Consider the following 20,218-nt stretch of genomic DNA (forward strand, 5'->3'; position numbering starts at 1 on the left):
ATATCCAGCCAAATGTGGCCTAGATCCAATGGGGTCTGTGCTTATGCTCTTTCCCCACAAAGCAGGGTTCTCCCACTTGGGTCCCCAGACACTGTTGGACCATCACTCCCATAATCCCCAGCCACAATGGCCACAGGAGATCTGGGGTTCTCGCATTCCCAGATGGCCAACACGGAGAATCCCAGCCATGAATGCTCTGCAAAGACCTTCTGGTGGAAGAGGCCATGGCAGGACCAGAAATCTCCTTGCTTTCCCCTCTGAAAAATACATTCACCAAAGGCAAGAGAGAAAGAATTCTGGCTCTGCATACTGAAAAATAGCAGTGTTTCTTTTCAAACTGGCGAGCCCTCCCTTTGGAATAATGAGAAGAATCAATTGCACGATGGCGATTCAGGGAGATTAAGCATCCCAGCCTTGTTCAGGAGCTGTGCGTGCTCCCGTTCGGTGAGCCTGTGCGAGGGGACAAGCAAGGTCGGTTTGGGAGAGAGGCGCTGGCATGGATGGAGCTGTCCCACTCTGCTCTGGTGCCCAGCACTTTACCCAGGTGGGAGGAAATGCCGCCAGAGGCAGCTCCTCCCCCTCCGACCTTGCTGGTCATCAAGAGGACCGGATCACCAAATGGGAGCACCCACCACAGCTCCCAACTAGGGTGGGCTGCTTGGCCTGCCCCGATAATGTGGATCTTGGAGATTCCCAGATGGAGACGGAGAGCTGGCGATTCCAGACGGAGTATTTGGTGAACCTGTTCCACTTGCACAGATGAAAGATGCTCCCTGAGAACTTGAGCCCTCCACTCGCCCATCTGCTTGCAAAACCCAAAAGGACCTTCCCATCCATTCCCTGCTCTGGGTGCTGCTGGAGGGGAGGAGATGTGGGGGGGCCCTGACTGAGATCATGCAGGGGCTCTACTCAGCAGCAGCAGCAGCAGAAGGTCTGGGGAGGAGACCCACCCGAAAGGGCATCCCCTTTTCCACCAGAGGAAAACAGCCTCTTCCAAAGTCTAAATTCATCGAAGGCTAAGCAGATGCTTGGACTTCCCACAAAGCTCTCAGTTTGCTTTTGGACAGACAGCTTTGGGGATATTTGAATACAAGTCAGTCTGGCTTTTGGTTTAGGGCGACCACAGGAAGTCTCCACTTGCATGAAGTATCAGCATCCAGAGCAGGGAAAGCTGAAGGCGGAAAACGGAAGCAGCAGGACATGCATTTCAGTTCTCCAGGGGAGAGCTCCAGTTCTCAGCGGGTCTCCATCCTCCCTCCCTGGAAGTGGAACTTCTCTTCCAGGTCTCACCCCATACACAACGGCCGGGGTTCCCTGCATTGGGTCCCCTGATGTGGCTGGACTACAACTCCCATTATCTTCTGCTGCCGCAATGTCCTTTGTGGCAGTGGATGATTGGGGGAGTTGTAGCCAGGAGTGAGACATCTCAATTTGGGGGGGGGAGCGGATGCACCGCATGGCATATGGGAGGCCTCGGGGTAGTAAGCATGACTGGTCCCCTTTGCTAAGCAAGATGCACCCTGGTTTGCATTTGCATGGGAGATTCCAGGTGAGCAGGGCAAGACTTTCCCCTTAGGGGATGGGATGCCACCTGCATGCAGAATAAGCACCACCACTTGGGGAGCGGTTCTGCTCTCCCACAGTGGCAGCGGCAGCAAGCCCCACCCCCGAGGAGGAGGCAGAGGAGAAAGAGGAGGGGAGGGGCTGCTGCAGCCAAGGCCAAGCTGGGGTGGGCGGGGCAATGGGAGGAGCCAGCGGGGCGGGAACCCGGCCCCGGGAGGAGGAGTTAGAGCGTCCTCCCTCTTCGCAGCCAGTTGCCCAGGCTGGGTGGGGGTGGGAGGGGGCGGGGCTTCAGGGGCGGGGCACATCCCCGTGCGAGGAGGAAGGAAGCCACGCCCCCTTGTCAGTCCGTTCAGGCGGCCCCTCACGGGAGTGGGAGACGAGACCCCCGAGAAAGAGGAGGGTTAGGAGGGGGAGCCACGCCCCCCACAGAGCACACACACCCCGTCCTGAGAGCCCCGCCCTCTGCAATGGGGGGGCTAAGAGGGAGACCCAGGGGCGTAACTACCATTAGGCAGGGGGAGGCAGTCGTCTCGGGGCCCCACTGCCTTGAGGGGCCCCCCAGAGACACCTCACATGACTCCCCATTGCCCCCTGCCCAGCCCCAAGACCCTTCAGCCACTTGCCCTGTTTGCCCCCTCTCCTGCTCGTCCTCCTGGTCGGCAATCCAAGCAGCAGGCAAGCTGCTTTTCTCCCGGGCGCCTCTCAGCTGATGGGCGGGTGGGCGGGGCTTGCAGGGAGGCCTCCGTGTAGGCCTCCGTGAAGCCTGAATTCGAGTAGGCTGGCAAGCCCCAGGAAGAAGGCTGGCAGTCAGAGTGGCCACGACAGCTCTCTGCAGCAGACCCTCTTCCCAGGCCAGACAGCTCTGCCTTGGCCAGGTAGAATATGAATTCCTTGATGTGGTTACCCCCACCCCCTACAGGTAGGGATCTGCTTGCCATAGGGCTTTGACGGGGGGTGGGGAGACGGAGAAGTCTCTGAATATTTAATTTAAAACTGATTGGGAAATTTGCTGGCTTAAAAAACCCCTCTAAAAAGCCCTATAAGTTGCCTGTTTCATGGCAGGAAATTACAAAAACTTCTGGAACAAATTTATTTATCTATTAATTAATTAATTAATTAATTAATTAATTAATACACTTATGTTCAAGTTGTTTTGCAACCCAGGTCTGAGTGAGAACTGAGACATGAGTGAGAACTGTGACGCATGTGTTGTGCTTTTATATTTGTCCCCCTTAGGGTCAATCTGGCCAACATGTGAATGCAGCACCTCCATTCCAGAGGAGATGTTAACACACAAGGGCTTTCAAAGCCTCTTGTGAAAAACCTCCTGGAATCAAACTTGACTGAATTGGTTCAGAATTCTGAGAAAACAGACATAGGCTCACCCTGCATGGTTGAAAGTCTCCTTTGCTAATCTGCAGCAAGGGGCCCATTTTAATCATTAGTGTTTCTAGTGTGTTCTAGGCATTAAAAGTAGCACAAATATATAGTATTCAATGTATATCACTATCTATTGTGAAGTGTGTGTGTGTGTATTCAGTGAAATGTATTTCTTGGCAGCATACTTATTTTGAAATATCAGACTTAAATCCTTGGAAGCCTGGGGTGTGTGGAGGCCCTGGACTTGGGGGGGGGGGCATTTTAAAATCTCTTCTCAGGGCCCACTCCAACCTTGCTACGCCCCTGAGCATATTCGGCTCTGCTCTTAGAGCTCTACTTCGAAAACGGAGCACAATGCAGAGAGCTTCACGATTGAAAAGGGAGCTGCATCTGCTGTCCACAGAGCCACCACCGGGTATTACTTGCTGGCAGACTGGAAGTCGCTTAGATGAACTTCAAGCTCAAATCCTTGGTTTTGCAAATACACCATATGAAAAAGGAATTTTTGACTTGGAAATAGTTGTGCCTGAAAGGTATCCATTTGAGCCTCCAAAGATGCGCTTCCTGACTCCTTTTAAAAAAGGTTTTACTCCCATATAATTCTTCTCTTCTCATTTGCTCAATTTTGTACATCTGTTTTTTGTATGTTTTGAATGAGGACAGAAATGTGAGAATAAAAGCCCCCTGCTTACTGGGCAAAGAGGCACCTTTTTCTCTTTGTAAACCACCCTGAGCCATTTTTGGAAGGGTGGTATAGAAATCGAATTATTATTATTATTATTATTATTATTATTATTATTATTATTATTATTATTCTTAAAACATTTTTCGGCGGGGGGGCCCATTTAAGAATCTTGTCTCAGGGCCCACTCCAACCTAGTTATGCCCCTGTCCAGAGATCAACCAGGGCCTCGACAGGGTCACCAGCTCTGGACACTGGAATCTCCCCGAGGGTCTTCTGAAATCCAAGCAGATCCATAAGCCTCCAGGGGCGGACCATTCTAATCGGTCCACCACCCCTGCAGAGGGCAGATGGAGCAGTCAAACTAAACCTCACCAGATGGTGATCTGTCCATGACAAGGGAGTTATCCTAAACTCCCCCACCTCCAGATCATTTATTCCCCGGTTGGCAAAAACCAGATCCAGAGTATGTCCTGCCATGTGGGTATGGGGTATGTTTCCACTCATGCATGCATGAAGGCTGGAACTGGGCCATACTGGAGCACTGATCCTGGTCTGGAGAATTCAGAGGAGCCACACAGCTGCCAACGTGCCAATGCCCAGGTGCCTTCTTACCACCCCATTAGGGTTCTTTTTCCAGGTAGGCAGGGTTCCCACCTTTCCTTGTAAAGGGGAATCATCTCTGGATTCCCCTTTACAAGCAGGCCCCCTCGAACTGCTGAACCGGTTCCGAACTGGTTCATTAGAACCAGGGCCGGTTTGGCTCAGACTCAGACCAGCACCCTTTTGGGGGGGTCCAGTTTGGTTTGAGTTTGAACTGGTTGAGCCAGGCTAGTTCTGTTCAAACCAAGTTTGCATAGAACTGGTTCTGCACCCCCCCACCAGTGTTCCCTCTAACAGGAATTCCCAGATGTTGTTGACTACAACTCCCAGAATCCCCAGGCAAAGGCCATTGCAGCTGGAGATGCTGGGAGTTTAGTGAACAACATCTGGGAATCCCTGTTAGAGGGAACACTGACCCCTACCTAGGCAGGCCCTAGGTTGGGGGTGAAATCTTGAAAAGACATCAAACCAAACAAGCCTCTGTCAATGAGTCAAGGAGCACAGTGGAAAAATGGGACTATGAGTAAATGTAAAGAAGACTAAACTAATGACAAGGGATACAACTAAACTAATGACAAAGGGTACAGCAACCAGCCTCAGAATTGATAATGAAGACAATGAAGTGGTGGATAACTTCTGCCTTTTAGGATCAACCATCGACAATAAAGAAATATACCATCAAGAAATATGCTGCAAACTAGCATTTGGTAGGGTTGCAAGAAGGGTTGCAATGAAGGCCTCGGAAAGGATATTTAGATGCTGTGACGTGTCTATACCTACAAAAATTAGAATCATTCTGACAATGGTTTTTCCTGTGACACTCTATGGATGCGAAAGCTGGACTCTGAAGAAGCAGGATAGAAAAAGTATTTATGCTTTTGAACTTTAGTGCTGGAGAAGACTTCTGAGGATATCATGTACAGCCAGGAAAAGAAACAAATGGATCATATAACAAATCAATCTAGAATCTTCACAAATGACTAGGCTCAAACTATCATACTTGCGACACATTATGAGAAAACCCAGCTTCCTTGAGAAGTCCATAATGATGGAGAAAGTTGAAGGAAAGAGTAGAAGAGGACAACTGGCAGCAAGGTGAATGTACTCGATTATGACAGCAATGAATGCACCACTGAGAGACCTTAAAGGCCAAGTTGAAGACAGATCATCCTGGAGAGAAGAATTTTTGTGGTCGCTAAGAGTCGACACAGACTTGACGGCACTATTCAGTCAATCAATCAAAGCTTTCGTGGGCCATAGTCTATAGTTATGCATCCCACAAAGTGCCACTAGTAATTAAAAAGAAAAGAAAAGGTGCTTCAAGATTCTTTGTTGTTCCTATTATTTGGTAAGTTTTAATTATTTCCTGCTGAAACAAGCTTTATAGCACTTCACTTGTATGGTGTATTTTGCAAAAGCAGCGCTGGGGGTGGGGGCAAATCACCGCAGATGGAAGCTCACCCCCTGCTGCTCCCTATTGCTGGACCCTGTGAAAAAAAAATTATGTTATCATTAATCAGATCAGATGTCCTTTTCTTTATTATTAATCAATATATAAATAATATAAAGAACACGCTTGTTATGGGCTCACTCTCGTATTAGTTAAGATAGGAGCATTACTAACATGAAATATCCTGCTGTTTTTCTTTGAGAAATATGATATGCTGAGTTAAATTTGCCTTCCGTCAGAAATGCACTTTGCCCCGTCTGTGCCCCCCTCTATCTATCCATTTGGTGCGACCACGATCAGTTTGTAATCTTGGCATTTCTCTACAGCAAATTAGTGGCATCCACTCTTCAGGGAAACATGACGTTCCGGAGGGCGCCCTGCCCGCTCCCTCGCCAACAGACACTCCGCGGCTACCCTCTTTCCTTCCCCTGCAAGGCAAGGCTGGCTTGGCTGTCGCTCCTCTGGGCCCCGCCTCTTGCAGAGCCCCGCCGAACCCCTCCCCGTGGCGCGCATGCGGGCTGCTGCTGCTGCTGCTGCTGCTCACGCTGGACTGGAGGAAGCTGCCAGCCCCGGGCGAGACCAGCTTGAGAGGGTGGTCGGCGGCGATGGAGCTTGTGGGGGCGCAGCAGCAACAGGGGCCCGCCGGGAGGAAGAGGCTGCCCAACCGGGACAGGCCCACGGCTGAAGACGATGCGCTGAACCAGATCGCTCGCGAGGTGAGGCGGGCGGGGCAGGCGGCGTGCCTCTTTCTCCCTCCCTCCCTCTCTCGGTCCCCTTTGCCGCTGCTTCTCCCTCCGCCTCTTCGGTCCGTCCCTTCCTTCCATGGGGGCCAGCGGGGGAGGAAGCGGCCGGGTGGGGGCGCTTGGTGTCTCCCCTTCGTCCCCGCGCCCTGTAGCTGTCACCCTCAGCCATATCCCTCCCTAATCCCCCCGCCCCCCCCCCCCGTGCCGCGTTGAGGCTGTCAGGTGCCGCCGCCCCTCCCCCCGCTCCCCCTTCGCCCCCTCCCCCGCATCGACTTCCGGGGAACAGCCCGAGCAGCGGGTCCCATCCAGCTCGGAGCGGCAGCCTCCTCTCTCTCCGCACGGCATGCTTGTGGGTGCAACCCCAGCCCACGTTAAAGCGCATGTCTCCGAGTAATTGCAGTGAGGGAGTGTTGCGCGCATACTTAACTCTCCAGTTAAAATTAACGGGGAATAGAATGGGAAATAGATCGTGCCGGCCTGTGCGTGTATGGTGGGATATTATTGGGTGTTTTGGCACACACGTGCACAGATGGATTCTCTCCAGTCACTGCTGTTTGTGAATTGTTCTTCTCTGTTATATACTCGGGCTCTGCAGAGCTTCTGCCTTTGTGTCCCATCGCCCTTAAGCCGCACTGCGTACAACTTTCTCTCTGTATCTCTCTGTGTGTCTGTCGTTCTGCCTGTTTATCCATTATATGTCAACAGTAACTTCTCACAAAACTTATGTTGCAGTGCATATGTTGAGTTTTATTAATGTTACAAGCTTTGAGAGAAAGAGAGAGAAACATTCTGTGTGATTAGACATTTATTTGTAAAACCAACAATGTACTGTTGTATCAGAAAGGGGATGTGGTTAGATTGCCAACTTTGAACCTTTAACAGCAGTTTGATCTGTGGCAACTAGCAGGCAACAATGTTTCACTCCATATCATGAAAAGCTTCACATGCTGATGGTTGTGTGTCACTTTTTGAAAGACCTCTGAAGAGGCCAAAGTATGTGTGTTTCCTGACTGTTAGCAACCCTAGGAGGAAGGAGATAAATAAGGCAAATCTATCTATCTATGCTCTCAGTGGTGGTGGTGTTTTGGTTTTTGAGGGTGTTTAAAAACAAACAAACAAACAAACAAAACTCCTCAAGTACTAGAACTAGCAGGCCTCAAGCCCATGTAGGTGTTGTATGCTACCCCTGGTCATACTTTCCTCTCCCAGTCTCTCTTCCTCCCTCCCTTCGTGTATTGTTGCTGTGAGAAGGAGAGAAAGAGAGTTTCTCCCTCTCTGATTTGTTTCCCAAAGATGGTAAAGCCCATGTCCTTCTAACAGATGTCTCGGTTATATTTACTGGCCAGTCTGATTTGTGTCTTTAATTTTCATTATTGTATCTCTGTAGTTCCAGTGATATTGTAACATACAGGGAAGGAACATGATCACTGTAACATTTTGTCTTGTATACCATTGTCTGTTGCTTTGAGGCTTGTTTCCCTTTTCACTCTTTTGGCCTCTATTTAAGCTTATGTTCAAACTGTAGTTCCTAGCAGTTTGGGGAATAGGACTTCCTTAATGACAGCAGAACAGGAAACTTTTCAGTTAATGTATTCCCTTCATAAAATGTATTATGGAAACAAGAACAGCTTCTTTACATCTTAACAGATTATCCAGTGAGTTTGTGTATGTTTAAATTTGGTAATCAGGGAGTGTCTGATTAAGTTGCATAACTAATATGTGTATCCATTTTGAAAGTTTAGCACTCTCCTCCCCCTGAGGTTGCCTTAACAGGATATTTCTCTCTCTCTCTCTCTCTCTCTCTCTCTCTCTCTCTCTCTCTCTATATATATATAGATATCTTCTCTTCTGATATTGTCTGATATGGACTAAAATTAGCTTTTTTTAATGTGAGAGGAGTAGAACTTCTGTGTTGAGAACATATGCAGTATGCCAACTTGATTGTTTTAGAAACATTGTATAAACTTGCTTTTTCTTGCTTTTTGCTAGTAACTAACTTGTAAATTATAAGGTTTCAGAAAAAAGACTAGGGGACTTTCCAGTGAATCCATAGTAAAGAGAAACAAACAGTACTTAATTGCATATTGCTGTACATGTAAATATTTTGGTGAAAATATCCATGGACATTTATTCTAGGCGGCAGCTTTGTTGCAGGAAGAAATTAAATGGTAAAATTATAGAAGTCATGAATATTGGATTATAGAGGCATCTTCAGATTTAAATTGCATTTAGAACTGTAAATCTTTTAATGGGACATTGTTCCAAGGCACAATACTATTTCATAATACTATTTTGAAAATGTAGAGGATAGCAAACCTTGGAGGTTTGCTTTTAATTAGAGAAAAATTATAGTGTACTGGGATCTATGTTGATTGGTTGATTGACTGATTAAGTGCCGTCAAGTCAGTGTGACTCTTAGCAACCACATAGATTCTCACCAGAATGATCTGTCTTCAACTTGACCTTTAAGGGGATCTATATACATGTGCCACAAAAAGAACCAAAAAGATACCCCATGGAACTAGCCAATAGAAAGAAAAGAATATAACCACAATATGATGGAAATTAACTATATTGGAAAGTATATTCAATGTGAATAGAATGATATATACAAAAGCAACACTAGAATCCACAGTAGCTTTGTACCTACTTTCACAAGAGCATTTTCTAGAAACAACAGAAGAATTGAGTATTCTTTCAGCTCAAATCTGAAAGTTTTGAGACAGAATTGAGACAAGAATGTTTATACTACATTTGGCAATACAACCAGTCCATTAAGATGAAGAAATTTTAGTATACTGATTTATGTCAGCTCACAAGATCCATGTCCATCAGCACTTGATAAAGAGCCATTTTGAAACGGGGTTCACTGTAGGGTGTGGACATCTTTACCATCAATTCCATCATAGACTCTATTGCTCTGTTTTGATATACAGTCCGAGGACTATGTCATTCATATGGTCATATCTACTGTGGATTCTATTGTTGTTGTAGTATATCTAATTCTTTTCACATTGAGTATACTTTTCAGTATAGTAAATTTCCATCATATTGTGGTTATATTTTTCCTTTCTATTGTCTAGTTTCACGGGGGATCTTTTTTGGTTCTTTTTGCTTTTAATTAGGACATAAAGACTTTTATAATGACCCTGAGCCATTTTTGGAAGGGCAGTATAGAAATCAAATAAATAAAAAAATCTAATTTTCAAAAGCATAATTAGGCTTGGGAGAAACTGGCTGCATTCATATGTAATGCCCAACTATGGTTTGGTGTGATGAATGCAAGCAGCCTCAGGCTCTTGTGTGCTCCTGCTCTCTCTCGCTCCCTCTCCCCCCCCCGCCCTTCCTGCATGAAGGGAGAAGATTTTGGTTTGCAGCAAACTATGCCATTTTGATCCAAGATCAAACCATGGTTTAGGATTCTTGTTTGCAGGCAAATGTGGGTTCTTATAAATCATAGTTTGCCTAATTCAGATGAAATGGCAAATAATAGTTTGCCACAGTCTAGAAAAGGAAGCTTCTCTTTTCCTTATGCATGGAGGAAGTTCACAGGCTTGAGGCTCCTTGTGCTCAGAATGCCAAATAATGTTTTGGTATTAGGTCTGAATGAAGCCAGCCACCTAATGGCGCAAAGGGGAAATGGCTTGACTACCAAGCCAGAGGTTGCCGGTTTGAATCTCTGCTGGTATGTTCCCCAGACTTTAGGATGGGTGTTTCACGGACTGTGGGAAACAACTATATCGGGCAGCAGCAATAAAGGAAGATGCTGAAAGGCATCATCTTAGGCTTTGTGGGAGGAAGCAATGGTAAACTCCTCCTGTATTTTACCAAAGACAACCACAGGGCTCTGTGGTCACTAGGAGTTGATAACTGACTCAATGGGACACTTTACCTTTACCTGAATGAAGCCACTGAATGTATATTTACATGGCAGCAGGCAGGTTTGAAAAGTGTACAAGTTCTTTAGCATGGTGAATGCATATGCTTCCTGACCTTGGCATGTCATGTAACACTGAATTCAGTAGGCCTTGCTTCCAAGTAAACAGGGTGCACAGTTTGAAATCTTTCTCTCCTCCCTTCCTATTGTGGTTGTTGTGACTCTTGAGAGAGAGTACAAGCAGCTCTCTTGAGCAGGTGTAATAGTGACTGTGGCAGTGATGATTTGAATGCATTGTTCAACTTAGCTGCCTTCTATGTGGGATCTGATCCTGATCAGTTTTGCATGTTGGTAAAACATATCTGATATCTGAGTTAGCCTTTCCACCCTGATCCTACACAACTTTACATAACGTCCATTTTATTTATCTATTTAAAATACATACACCCCATTTTCTACTAATAGTATTTAAGACAACTAACAAAAATAACAAAGTACAACAGCAAAGCAATAACCTAAGAAGTTTTATATGTATTCCTTGTTTTACTAAAATACATTCAGAAGCTTCAAGAAAGGAAGTTATGCTGTACATCAGAGGTAGGCTATGCACCCCTCTTCCCCCACCAGTAAAGGACCTGTGTGACCTGCTGAAAAAATAACATCCCAGCATTACTATGATAGTGGTTACGCTTCTTATTGTGACAGCATAGTTCGTTCATTGAATTGCCCAAAGAAAACACTTTGATCACTCTGTAGAGCTGTCTATATCGCATTTCTTATACCTCGTGGGGTCTATAAGCACACTCAAAACCAACTGTTTGTCTAAATATAAAGAACTCTTTCTTGCAAACTATACACAAATAGGGCACCTGATCAAAAAAAGTTCCACCAGTCACACCATGTATAGATGTTAAAATAATGACAATAATTAGAAGATATTCAGCATTGTGTTTGCCAGTTTTTCACACTGAACATCAGTGCCCTATTCAGATTCTCATGTGTCTAAAGATTGGGATTTAATCACCAAGGGTCAAGAAATGTTGGTTCAGTTCACCAGCCAGACATATATTTTTTTACCCATTGAGTTGTGTTGGTACATTACTCATCAGGATTTTTTGCACTTGGGCATCATTTTTAACTCATTACAGACAAGTAGACTAGTGGATTTCCTGAGCCCTGTTAATCACATACTTCAGTTTTTGCAATTTATGTGCAACTTAAATTGGACAGTACCAGTTGCAAGGGTGTAATGGCAGGAGAGAGGGCACCAGTGGCTGAGTGGGACCGCTGGCTGACTGTGTGCTGCCGCCGCAGCCCTGCTAACCCCGCCCCCGCATCTGATGTCAGACGTGGGGGTGTGGTCTGGCCAAATGGAGCCTTGAGGCTCTGTTCGGCCGAGAGAGAGTTTAACAGCCGAAGGGGCCATGTGGCCCCTTCGGCAGTTAAACGAAGGCTGGCACTGCCTTCACAGCACAGCCCAGGAGCGGCTCCTGGGCTGTGCTGCGAAGGCAGCTCCAGCCTTTTAACTGGGTGTGTGTGTGTGTGCAACCAGGAGCGGCTCTTCCCTGCCTTTGCAGGGAAGAGCCGCTCTTGGCTGGCACTGCGAACACAGCACCAGCCTCTGTTTAGCTCCCAAAGGGGCCATGCGGCCCCCTCTCAAGAGCTAAACTAGCCTCCCCACGTCTGACGTCAGACGCGGGGTGTGTGTCAGGGCCACTCTCGCAGCCCCTGATTGGTCAGCGGCCCAGGTTCTTTGAACCCATTGGCCCAATGGTGCTTCCGCCCCTGGAGGGCATGCCCTCAACTCTTGCCTGTGGCTTCCAGTGGCATCTGGTGGGCCACTGTGTGAAACAGGATGCTGGACTAGATGGGCCTTGGGCCTGATCCAGCAGGGCTGTTCTTATGTTCTTAACTTGTGGTACATATTTTATTTTCTTCCATAAGTATTCTAACTATTTTCTTTAACAGTTACATAATGAAGTAATCGGGTTAAGATGGGTGATACGGCTCATAGCATTGCAAACAGTACTTGTTCCTTCGCTAGGTTTGCCACAGAGATCTGAAAGACACGTGACTTCTGAAGTGTGTATGTGAACAATAACAGAAGCTGTGAACTGTTTTCATTCTTCCAGTCATTTATCCTAACTTGTTCTGAGGCTTCAGATGCCTAAATTCTAACAGTACTTAGAGTTTCAGATTGCTTAGAGAATGCTGCTGAGTTGGACAGGACACATTTGTTTTGGCCCAAGACACTATTAATACTCTCTTGTGCATTGAAGCTTGGGTTGTGGTACTTCCATATAGGGTTTTCTTCTGAAAGTGTCACTAATATAAATGTACTGGTTAAAACTCAGGCTCAGGATGTGAATGTAATTTTAACAAGGAAACTCCTATGAAGAAATGAGAGGAAACTGTGCAAACTACTGATGTTGCATAAAGTACATCAAGAACTGACACAATCTCAGAAATTGTGTTTACTTGGGGGATTTCTAATTCTTTACTACTGTGAAAAAAATTGAAATTGAAGGATCTCCTGGTGACATAATGAAGACTATCAATGTAAGGATTTTTGTAGGCATTTTTGAGACCAAGTGCTTCATCTCTATATAGGAGCATATTTTAGGGTTCGTATTTCATTTTGTGTGAAATGTGTATTTAGGACTGTATCCAAGTATTCATATTGGGAATATTATTACTTCTCCACAAAGAATTTAGTGGTCCTTGACTCCAAAAAGGTTGAGAAACACTGATCTACATAACTGTTCTCCCAGTGCTGAAAATGCCACAGACGTTGGAGTTTCAAGGACCACTACATCCTTCGTGTGCAGTTCTGGACCAACAGTTAGTAAAGTAACACTTAATATCAATCAATTAAATCAATAAAATTAAAGTGAAATTAATTAAAATGAATTTAATCAAAATTTAACTTTTGAAGTTCTGGCAGGCCAAGATTAATTTAAATTACAATAAAATAAATTCAATTAAAATGCTAATAAAATAAACACAATACAATCTGTACAAAATACATAATAAAATGCATTGTTCTTCCTTTCCACCTCTGCCAAATCATCACACTTAACACAGAGCACTTGTAAGGAAAAAAATTAGAGAAGTTTTTCTCTTAATTTTTGATAAGATTATACTTTGATCCTTCACCACACAGGCTTTTATAAGAAGGAAAGAGAGAAGTGAGACTGGGAAAGAAAGAGGGAAAGAATAGGGCAGGCTTGGCTTGAGAAAGAGAATGGGGCAGGCTTAGTGAGAGAGAGACAGACAGAGAGACAGAGGGATAGAAAAAGGGGATGGGGCACACTTGGAGGGGGAGAGAAAGAGAAAGAAAGAGAAAAAAGCTAGAAAAGAAAGAGTTTGAAAGAGGATAGGTAGGTTTGACTTGAGGGAGAGAGAGAAAGTTTGAAACAAAACTGATGGAAGAACCACCCCACCGCGCCGCACCTCACTCTGCTTGCCACTTGCTTTCCCCTGCTGTGAACCTCCATGTATTTTTAAAAATTCCAGTGCCAGCTGGTGTGCGACTGAGGGGGTGGCTGGGGATGGCTGCCAGGTGGGGGTGGCCAGGGGGAAATTAAAATTTGACCACACAACCCTTATGTGAACTTTGGTTGAAGAGCAGTATACAAATATTCATGGTACTTATGATGGCGGGCACTTCTATGATTGCAAGGTTGGGTTGATCCAACCTTGCAATCCTGAAAGCACTCACCATCATGCTTAGGGCTCTTCCCATTTCAGACAAGCAATCACAGGAGCACTGGCCATCACGAGTAGGGCTCATCAGCCAAGCTCTGCTGCACGGATGGGAGGTGGGGTGCATAGGTGATTGACACAGTAGGGGTAGGACTTCCTCCCCCTTTAGGCTGCTATACAAAGCTACAGTGGTGCAATTATGGTATCTGAATCGGGTGAATGACAGAGTCAAATGTGTAATACACACTAGCAACTAGCAACTCTTGAACCAGAGTTACTTAATCCAATTTAATAACGTGAATATTGGTTTAGTGAGCAAAATATTGTTGGCAGAAAGGAAGCAATTCTAAAAATGCTTAGGGCCATAAGGGTTGTATCCATCTCATTAGCACAAGTCTACAACTGATTCAAACATATCATATTATCATTTCAGCTGTGCAAAAAACAAACAATAAATTCTTTTTAAATAGTGGGGAAATATGAAAAGCAAAATTCTGCAACATATAGTAATTTTGTACAGCAAGCTTTGGTTTTGCAGAATTTCTTCTTCTTCTTCTAGCAATGGGGTGGAGAACAGAGCTAAATAGTACACAGCTGCAGTACATATCTGACCAGTGGAAATTTAAAGCAGCAATTTCTAAGATTTCACCAGATTTTGCCTACCCAACTTAGCAGCCGCTGTCCCCGTGATTCTTCTCAAGGGAAATCTTGCCAATCAAACCCAGTTTTAGGCCAGTTCCTAAACGGCTGCGCCCGCCCCTTTATCTTCATGGACGCAACAGAGAAAAGAAGATCTATGGGCAGACCCTCTCGTTGTGACTTAGCTAAAAGATCTCCAGGGAAAGGAGGAAAGCAAGGAGAGCTCCCTGCCTTCTCATTGCTAGCCTCCCTACCTTCCCTGCTTGCTTTCCGAGCAAATAAAGGCTCAGGAGGGGGATGCACAAGGAGAGGGAGAAAAGGACCCCCTGTTCGAGCGGCAGCGTCTGGGAGCCTGTCTTTCTGCCCATCCTAGGAGCTGACTGGAGAGAAAGCCGAACACTAAAAAAGGGGTGGGAAAGGGAACAAAATCCTCCCCTTACCTTGCCTACCCCAACGCTCACCGGTTCTTTCACCAGCTGCACGCTAGTGGAGCTGGACCGCCAGGTCCCCCCGCAACACCATCTCATTGTACCAGCCTCGTCACTACTGCTGCTGCATTCAAACTTCCCGCTCCGCCTTCCCTTTCTCAGCTCCCGCCCAACTGCTGACCTGAGCCAAGTAAGCCTCACAGAATAGACTGGCGTTTTGCAATTGGGAAAGTGACACCGGGCTGCAGGGCAGGCCACAGTGTCGCTCGCGCTGCGAGGCACACCTGCACAGTTACGTGTATTAACTGCAAGCCTCGCAATTGGAAAGCGACGCCGGACTGGAGGGAAGGCTACGGCGTCGCTCTGGTATCCACCGCTGCCAGGGGAGCCGGGTAGAAGGACCACTGGACAGCTCACCCCCCCCCCCAGCTATCCGCTCAGCCGCGCAGCAGCTAGGATTGGAATAATTCAATTTTTTTGTTTTAGTAAAATTAAGATACAAATGGCAAGATAAAAGGAAGAAGCATTTGAAAAACATCTACATAGAAGACTTATAAAGATCATAGTGGATTGCCAAAATAAGTAGGTGGAATTATTTAAAGCACTCCCGCCCCCACACTTTTTGGTTATAGGATTGGGAGTGAAACCATATACCCTGTTGAGCTTTACACAAGCTATATAATTTGGAAACAGGTTAATTTTTTTAAAAAATACTAGGGATGTGCAAAAAATTTCGGGCACAGATCGATCTGTGCCTGAAATGAGCAAATTCGGGTGATTCGGGGCTGAACCGAATCACCCCCGATGTCCGCTGATATTTTTTGGGGCCGAGCCAAATCACCCGAATTTCGGGGCCAAAAAATTCGGGTGATTCGGCTCATGGCCGATTTGGGGGGATTTTTTGAAGTTTTAGTGACTCTGGGGCAGTTCAGGGGCATATAATGGGATCTGGGCAAAAAGAGTGGAGTGAGGTGGTAGTGCCTAATGGGTGCAGGCTACCACCCCAATTTCAGGGGGATTGGGCAAAGGGGTGATTTTTGGGGAATTTCTGAAGTTTTCATGTCTTTGGGGCAGTTTGGGGCAGATTGCGGCAGAAAGTGGGGCCTGGGGCATAAGAGTGGGGTGGGGTGGTAGTGCCTAATGGGTGGCAGCTAACACCGCAATTTCAGGGGGATTGGGCAGAGGGCTGATTTTTTGGGAATTTTTGAAGTTTTGGTGTCTTTGGGGCAGATTGGGGGCAGAAAGTGGATCTGCCCCCAAAGAGTGGGGTGTGCTGGTAGATAGTGCCTAATGGGTGGAGGCTACGACCCGTCCCCAATTTCAAAGTGATTGGCCAGAGGGCTGGATTTTGTTGATTTTCTGAGGTTTTTCTTGATAAAGTGCTTTGTGGTAGATTGATTCATTCATCATATTCATAGTAAATGCGAGTGTGAAAAAGTGAAAGTGGGGTCATGAGAGTTCTTTAATTGAAAAAAATCTCATTTGCTATCATTGAATGAGAATTCACACCTCAGAAAATAAGGGAATAACATCCCTTCAGAAAAACTTCTGAGGTGTGAATTCTCATTCAATGAGAATTCATTGAATTCTCCCCACTCTTCTGCCCCAGGCCCCACCTTCTGCCCCAATCTGCCCCAAACTGCCCCAAAGACATGAAAACTTCAGAAATTTCCCAAAAATCACCCCTTTGCCCAATCCCCCTGAAATTGGGGTGGTAGTCTGCACCCATTAGGAAGTACCACCCCACCCCACTCTTTTTGCCCAGATCCCATGCTATGCCCCCGAACTGCCCCAAAGTCACTAAAACTTCAAATGTTCACCAAAAATCAGCCCTTTGCCCAATCCCCCTGAAATTGGGGTGGTAGCTTCCACCCATTGGGCACTACCACCCCACCCCAAAATTTTGCCCCTAGGCCCTTTCCCCCCGAATCGATTCGGATTCGGATTCGGATTCGGATTAAATCCGAATCCAAACCGAATCAAGGGTGATTCGGGTGGCCCATATTCGGGCACAAAACAGAACAGGGGTGATTCGGTTCGGGTCCCGAACCGAATCACTGAAAATCCGAATTGCACACCCCTAAAAAATACCATTTATAGACCTACCAAGCATATATACAGTTCATTGATGAAGAGTCATGTACCAGGTCTTTTCCAGCTTCTACATATAATCTGTAATTGTCCCACAGAAGGGTTCTTATCTTATAATAAGTGTATTTCTACCTCATTGCAACTCTTACCTCCTAGATTTGTTAGGACTACATAGTTGAGATGGTTAGTGCTGGATTTATCCGCTCTTATACTCTTGTCACAAAAGCTGATCATATAGTTATTTATGTATATTGCAGCAAAATGAGGTTGTAGAATAAACCGCACCTTCAGACTGCATGTAGGAAAAATTCTTTTTGAGTATTCTTCCACGAGTACTTTTATACTAGTATTAAAAAAGGATATTCCTTACCTGCAATCTGAAGGGGGTGCAGTTCGTTTTACAACCTCATTTTACTGCATTGTATGTAAATATTTGTATTTAGACTGGAGAGAGAGGTTTTACTATAGGGCTTTCCCCTGTACTGGAGCCCATCAGTGTGGGATTAGTCACTGAGCATGCTTGAGTCAGGCCAGAAATAATCAAATGGTAGTTCCTCTTGCTAGAGGGTGCCATCCTCAGTTCCAGTCCTGTCTGCTTGAGGCTCTCACGCTGAGAGTGTTTGCTCTGTTGGAACTTGGACTTTTTTTCTCTCAGAACCTTTTTCTAATCTGTTTTATCTTGGATTTCTAGTGAGCAAGGGCAGGAAGGAACCTGCTTTAGGCTTTTTCTTTCTTTGTAAAATATTCAAACTAGTTTTTTATTTGTCGATTTGGCTGATTGGCAGTTTACTTTCATTTTTGTTTTCGGGCTGTACTCAGGGGTGGATCCACCATTGGGTGAACGGGTTCAAAGAACCCAGGCCGCCAATGGAAAAAGGCCGTCAAGCTCCGCCCTGTGGCTCGGGCTCCATAGGACGTGACAAGGGGGCATGGCCTGGGCTGCTGAGAGCCCGAACGAGCTCTCCCCTTGTCATTTCAGGCAGCATTGGCTACCTGAGAGGACATTTTCCCCTTTCTCTTCCTCCAGAGAGGGAGAGGAAGGGGAAAATGTTCTATCGGGCAGTCAGAGCTGCCTGGAATAATTGGTGAAGGGTTCGCCCAGGCTCTTGGTGGCCTGGGTGGGAGGAGGCTCTCGGTGCCAGGGTGTGGGAGGGGCGATTTTGCTCTGAGTTTCTCTGGAGCCCGAACCACGCCCCTGTGCATGTGACGTCATGCGCACAGCTGTATAGGAGGGGGCTGCCAAGCGGGGCTGGACTCAGGCCGCCACTCGGCTGGCTCCACGCCTGGATGTACTGGGTGTTTTTTCTCCGCTATGGAGCTCGCCCATGCTAAGGAGCTTCTTGGAGCTTCTCTCTCGGAAAGGTCTATTGCCCTTGATCAGATAAGAGAGCCGATGCGCCATTGCTGTCAACTTTGGCAGCCCTCTCTTCGGCTGTAGCCATTCCAGCTCCAGTGGAGGCACTCGTGCCGATCCTTCTCAGTTCACCTTGCAAGGCGGCAAAGAGGAGTAGACACCTTAAGAAGGGGAACGGAGGCAAGTTTAAGAAGCCCAAAAAGCTCTTGGAATTGGTGCGCCTCAGTGAGCGCCTACTCGTTCAGGCTATTTGCAAACGGTCCAAAACGCACAGCAAAGAGCAGAGGGCAAAGAAGGGGAAGGGCGACCAACACCCAGTGGATGATTCGTTGGCATCTGTGAGCATTTCCCCTGTGGTTGCTGCTGAGGGGGAACCGGCTGGCCCACTATGTCCCCCTGCACACCACCCTAACTAACCAACAAAGAACGGAGCATCGGAGGAGCCTGTGGGCTTGGAGGAACAGGGAGATGCCGCTTGGGATGGTGCTGCACAGGTAACCTCCCTCGCCCCCAGGACTGACCCCCCTCCTTTTCTCCCTATGTGGTTTCATGGCTGAAGGACCTTTTTGCCAGGGAGTGCCTGCCTCTTATGACCTAGCCTCAATTGCAGGTTCCTCCAGCCCCCTTGCAGTCTTCCCAGCCTCCCCCTGAGGCCTCTGGCTGCCCCAGTCGCCCTTTGCAACCTAACAGGTGCTTGTCCTCATCTTCACCAGACAGTAGCCCTAGGAGGGAGGTGATTCCCCTGATGGAGCGTGGGCTTTTTGCCCCCAAGCCACCTGGTCACAGGCAGCTTCCTATGTCTTTGTCTGCATCAGACACTGAACAGAGGCTTAGCAAATACCCTAGAGCTCCCAGGGTACCTTCCAAATGAACTGCTCTGGTGGGCCCAGTGTTTCCGCCTAGTCGACCTCTTCCTAGCCTCCCTGCTCAGCCCCCTCCTACCCCTCCCATTCAGCCCCCTCCTACCCCTCCCATTCCTTTTGCTCAACCTGCTTCTGAATCAGATTCCGAGTCTCACATGCCACTGCATAAGGACTCTGATAGAGAAGAGGGTGAGCTTTCAGAGGAAGAAACCACTGTTGTGGCACCCATTTCTGCGTGCCTTTTTACTTCTTCTGATTTTGATGTCCTCTTATCCAAAGCTAAGCAGACAATTAATGACGTATCACTGGCGGATGTGGCGCCTCCATCAGGATTAGATCAGACTGTATTCCCTTCCTCTTTGGCTCCCTTGACCTCTGTGCCTTTTCCATCTTTGTTTAAACAGGTTATGTTAGCAGAATGGCAAAACCCAGCATCCTGCAGGCCCATTGGATCCTATCCTAGGAAACACTCTACCTTATCTCCTGAGGAAACCTCCCTGTTGGCCATACCTAGGGTGGATCCTCCTATTGTCCAGATGGTATCAGAGGCTTTTCTAAATATTGAGAGTCAGGAACAGCTAAAGTCTAAAGAGGATAAAAATTGGAATCTTCTGCTTAAAAAGTCCCATGAGGCCTCTTCCACAGTGATTTGGGCAGCCACTGCTAACTCCATTTTCGCAGGGCTTCCATTTTAGTGACTCCAGGTAATTCTAAATTAAGATAGGGAATTACAGGTGAAACTCGGAAAATTAGAATATCGTGCAAACGTCCATTAATTTCAGTAATGTTAATTAAAAGGTGAAACTGATATATGAGACAGACGCATTACATGCAAAGCGA

At 46.6% G+C, this 20,218-nt stretch overlaps 1 protein-coding gene across 30 annotated transcripts in view; it reads left to right on the forward strand.

Moving 5' to 3' along the window:
• The first annotated feature begins 6,191 nt into the window (after window positions 1-6,191).
• Window positions 6,192-20,218, forward strand: part of LRRFIP1 (LRR binding FLII interacting protein 1) — a 159,190-nt gene continuing 145,163 nt past the window's right edge. For 10 of the 30 annotated variants that reach the window (XM_053283243.1, XM_053283247.1, XM_053283249.1 and 7 more), the window contains exon 1: window positions 6,196-6,394. In XM_053283243.1, coding sequence (XP_053139218.1) covers window positions 6,284-6,394 — 111 coding nt within the window. In that variant the 5' untranslated portion in view covers window positions 6,196-6,283. Of the gene's footprint in view, window positions 6,395-6,749; window positions 6,771-6,861; window positions 6,901-20,218 lie in introns of those variants that run through there. The other 20 variants (XM_053283253.1, XM_053283256.1, XM_053283260.1 and 17 more) reach the window with 7 other exon arrangements.

Source organism: Hemicordylus capensis, chromosome 1 (genome assembly GCF_027244095.1).
Source record: "Hemicordylus capensis ecotype Gifberg chromosome 1, rHemCap1.1.pri, whole genome shotgun sequence".
NCBI lineage: Eukaryota > Metazoa > Chordata > Lepidosauria > Squamata > Cordylidae > Hemicordylus > Hemicordylus capensis.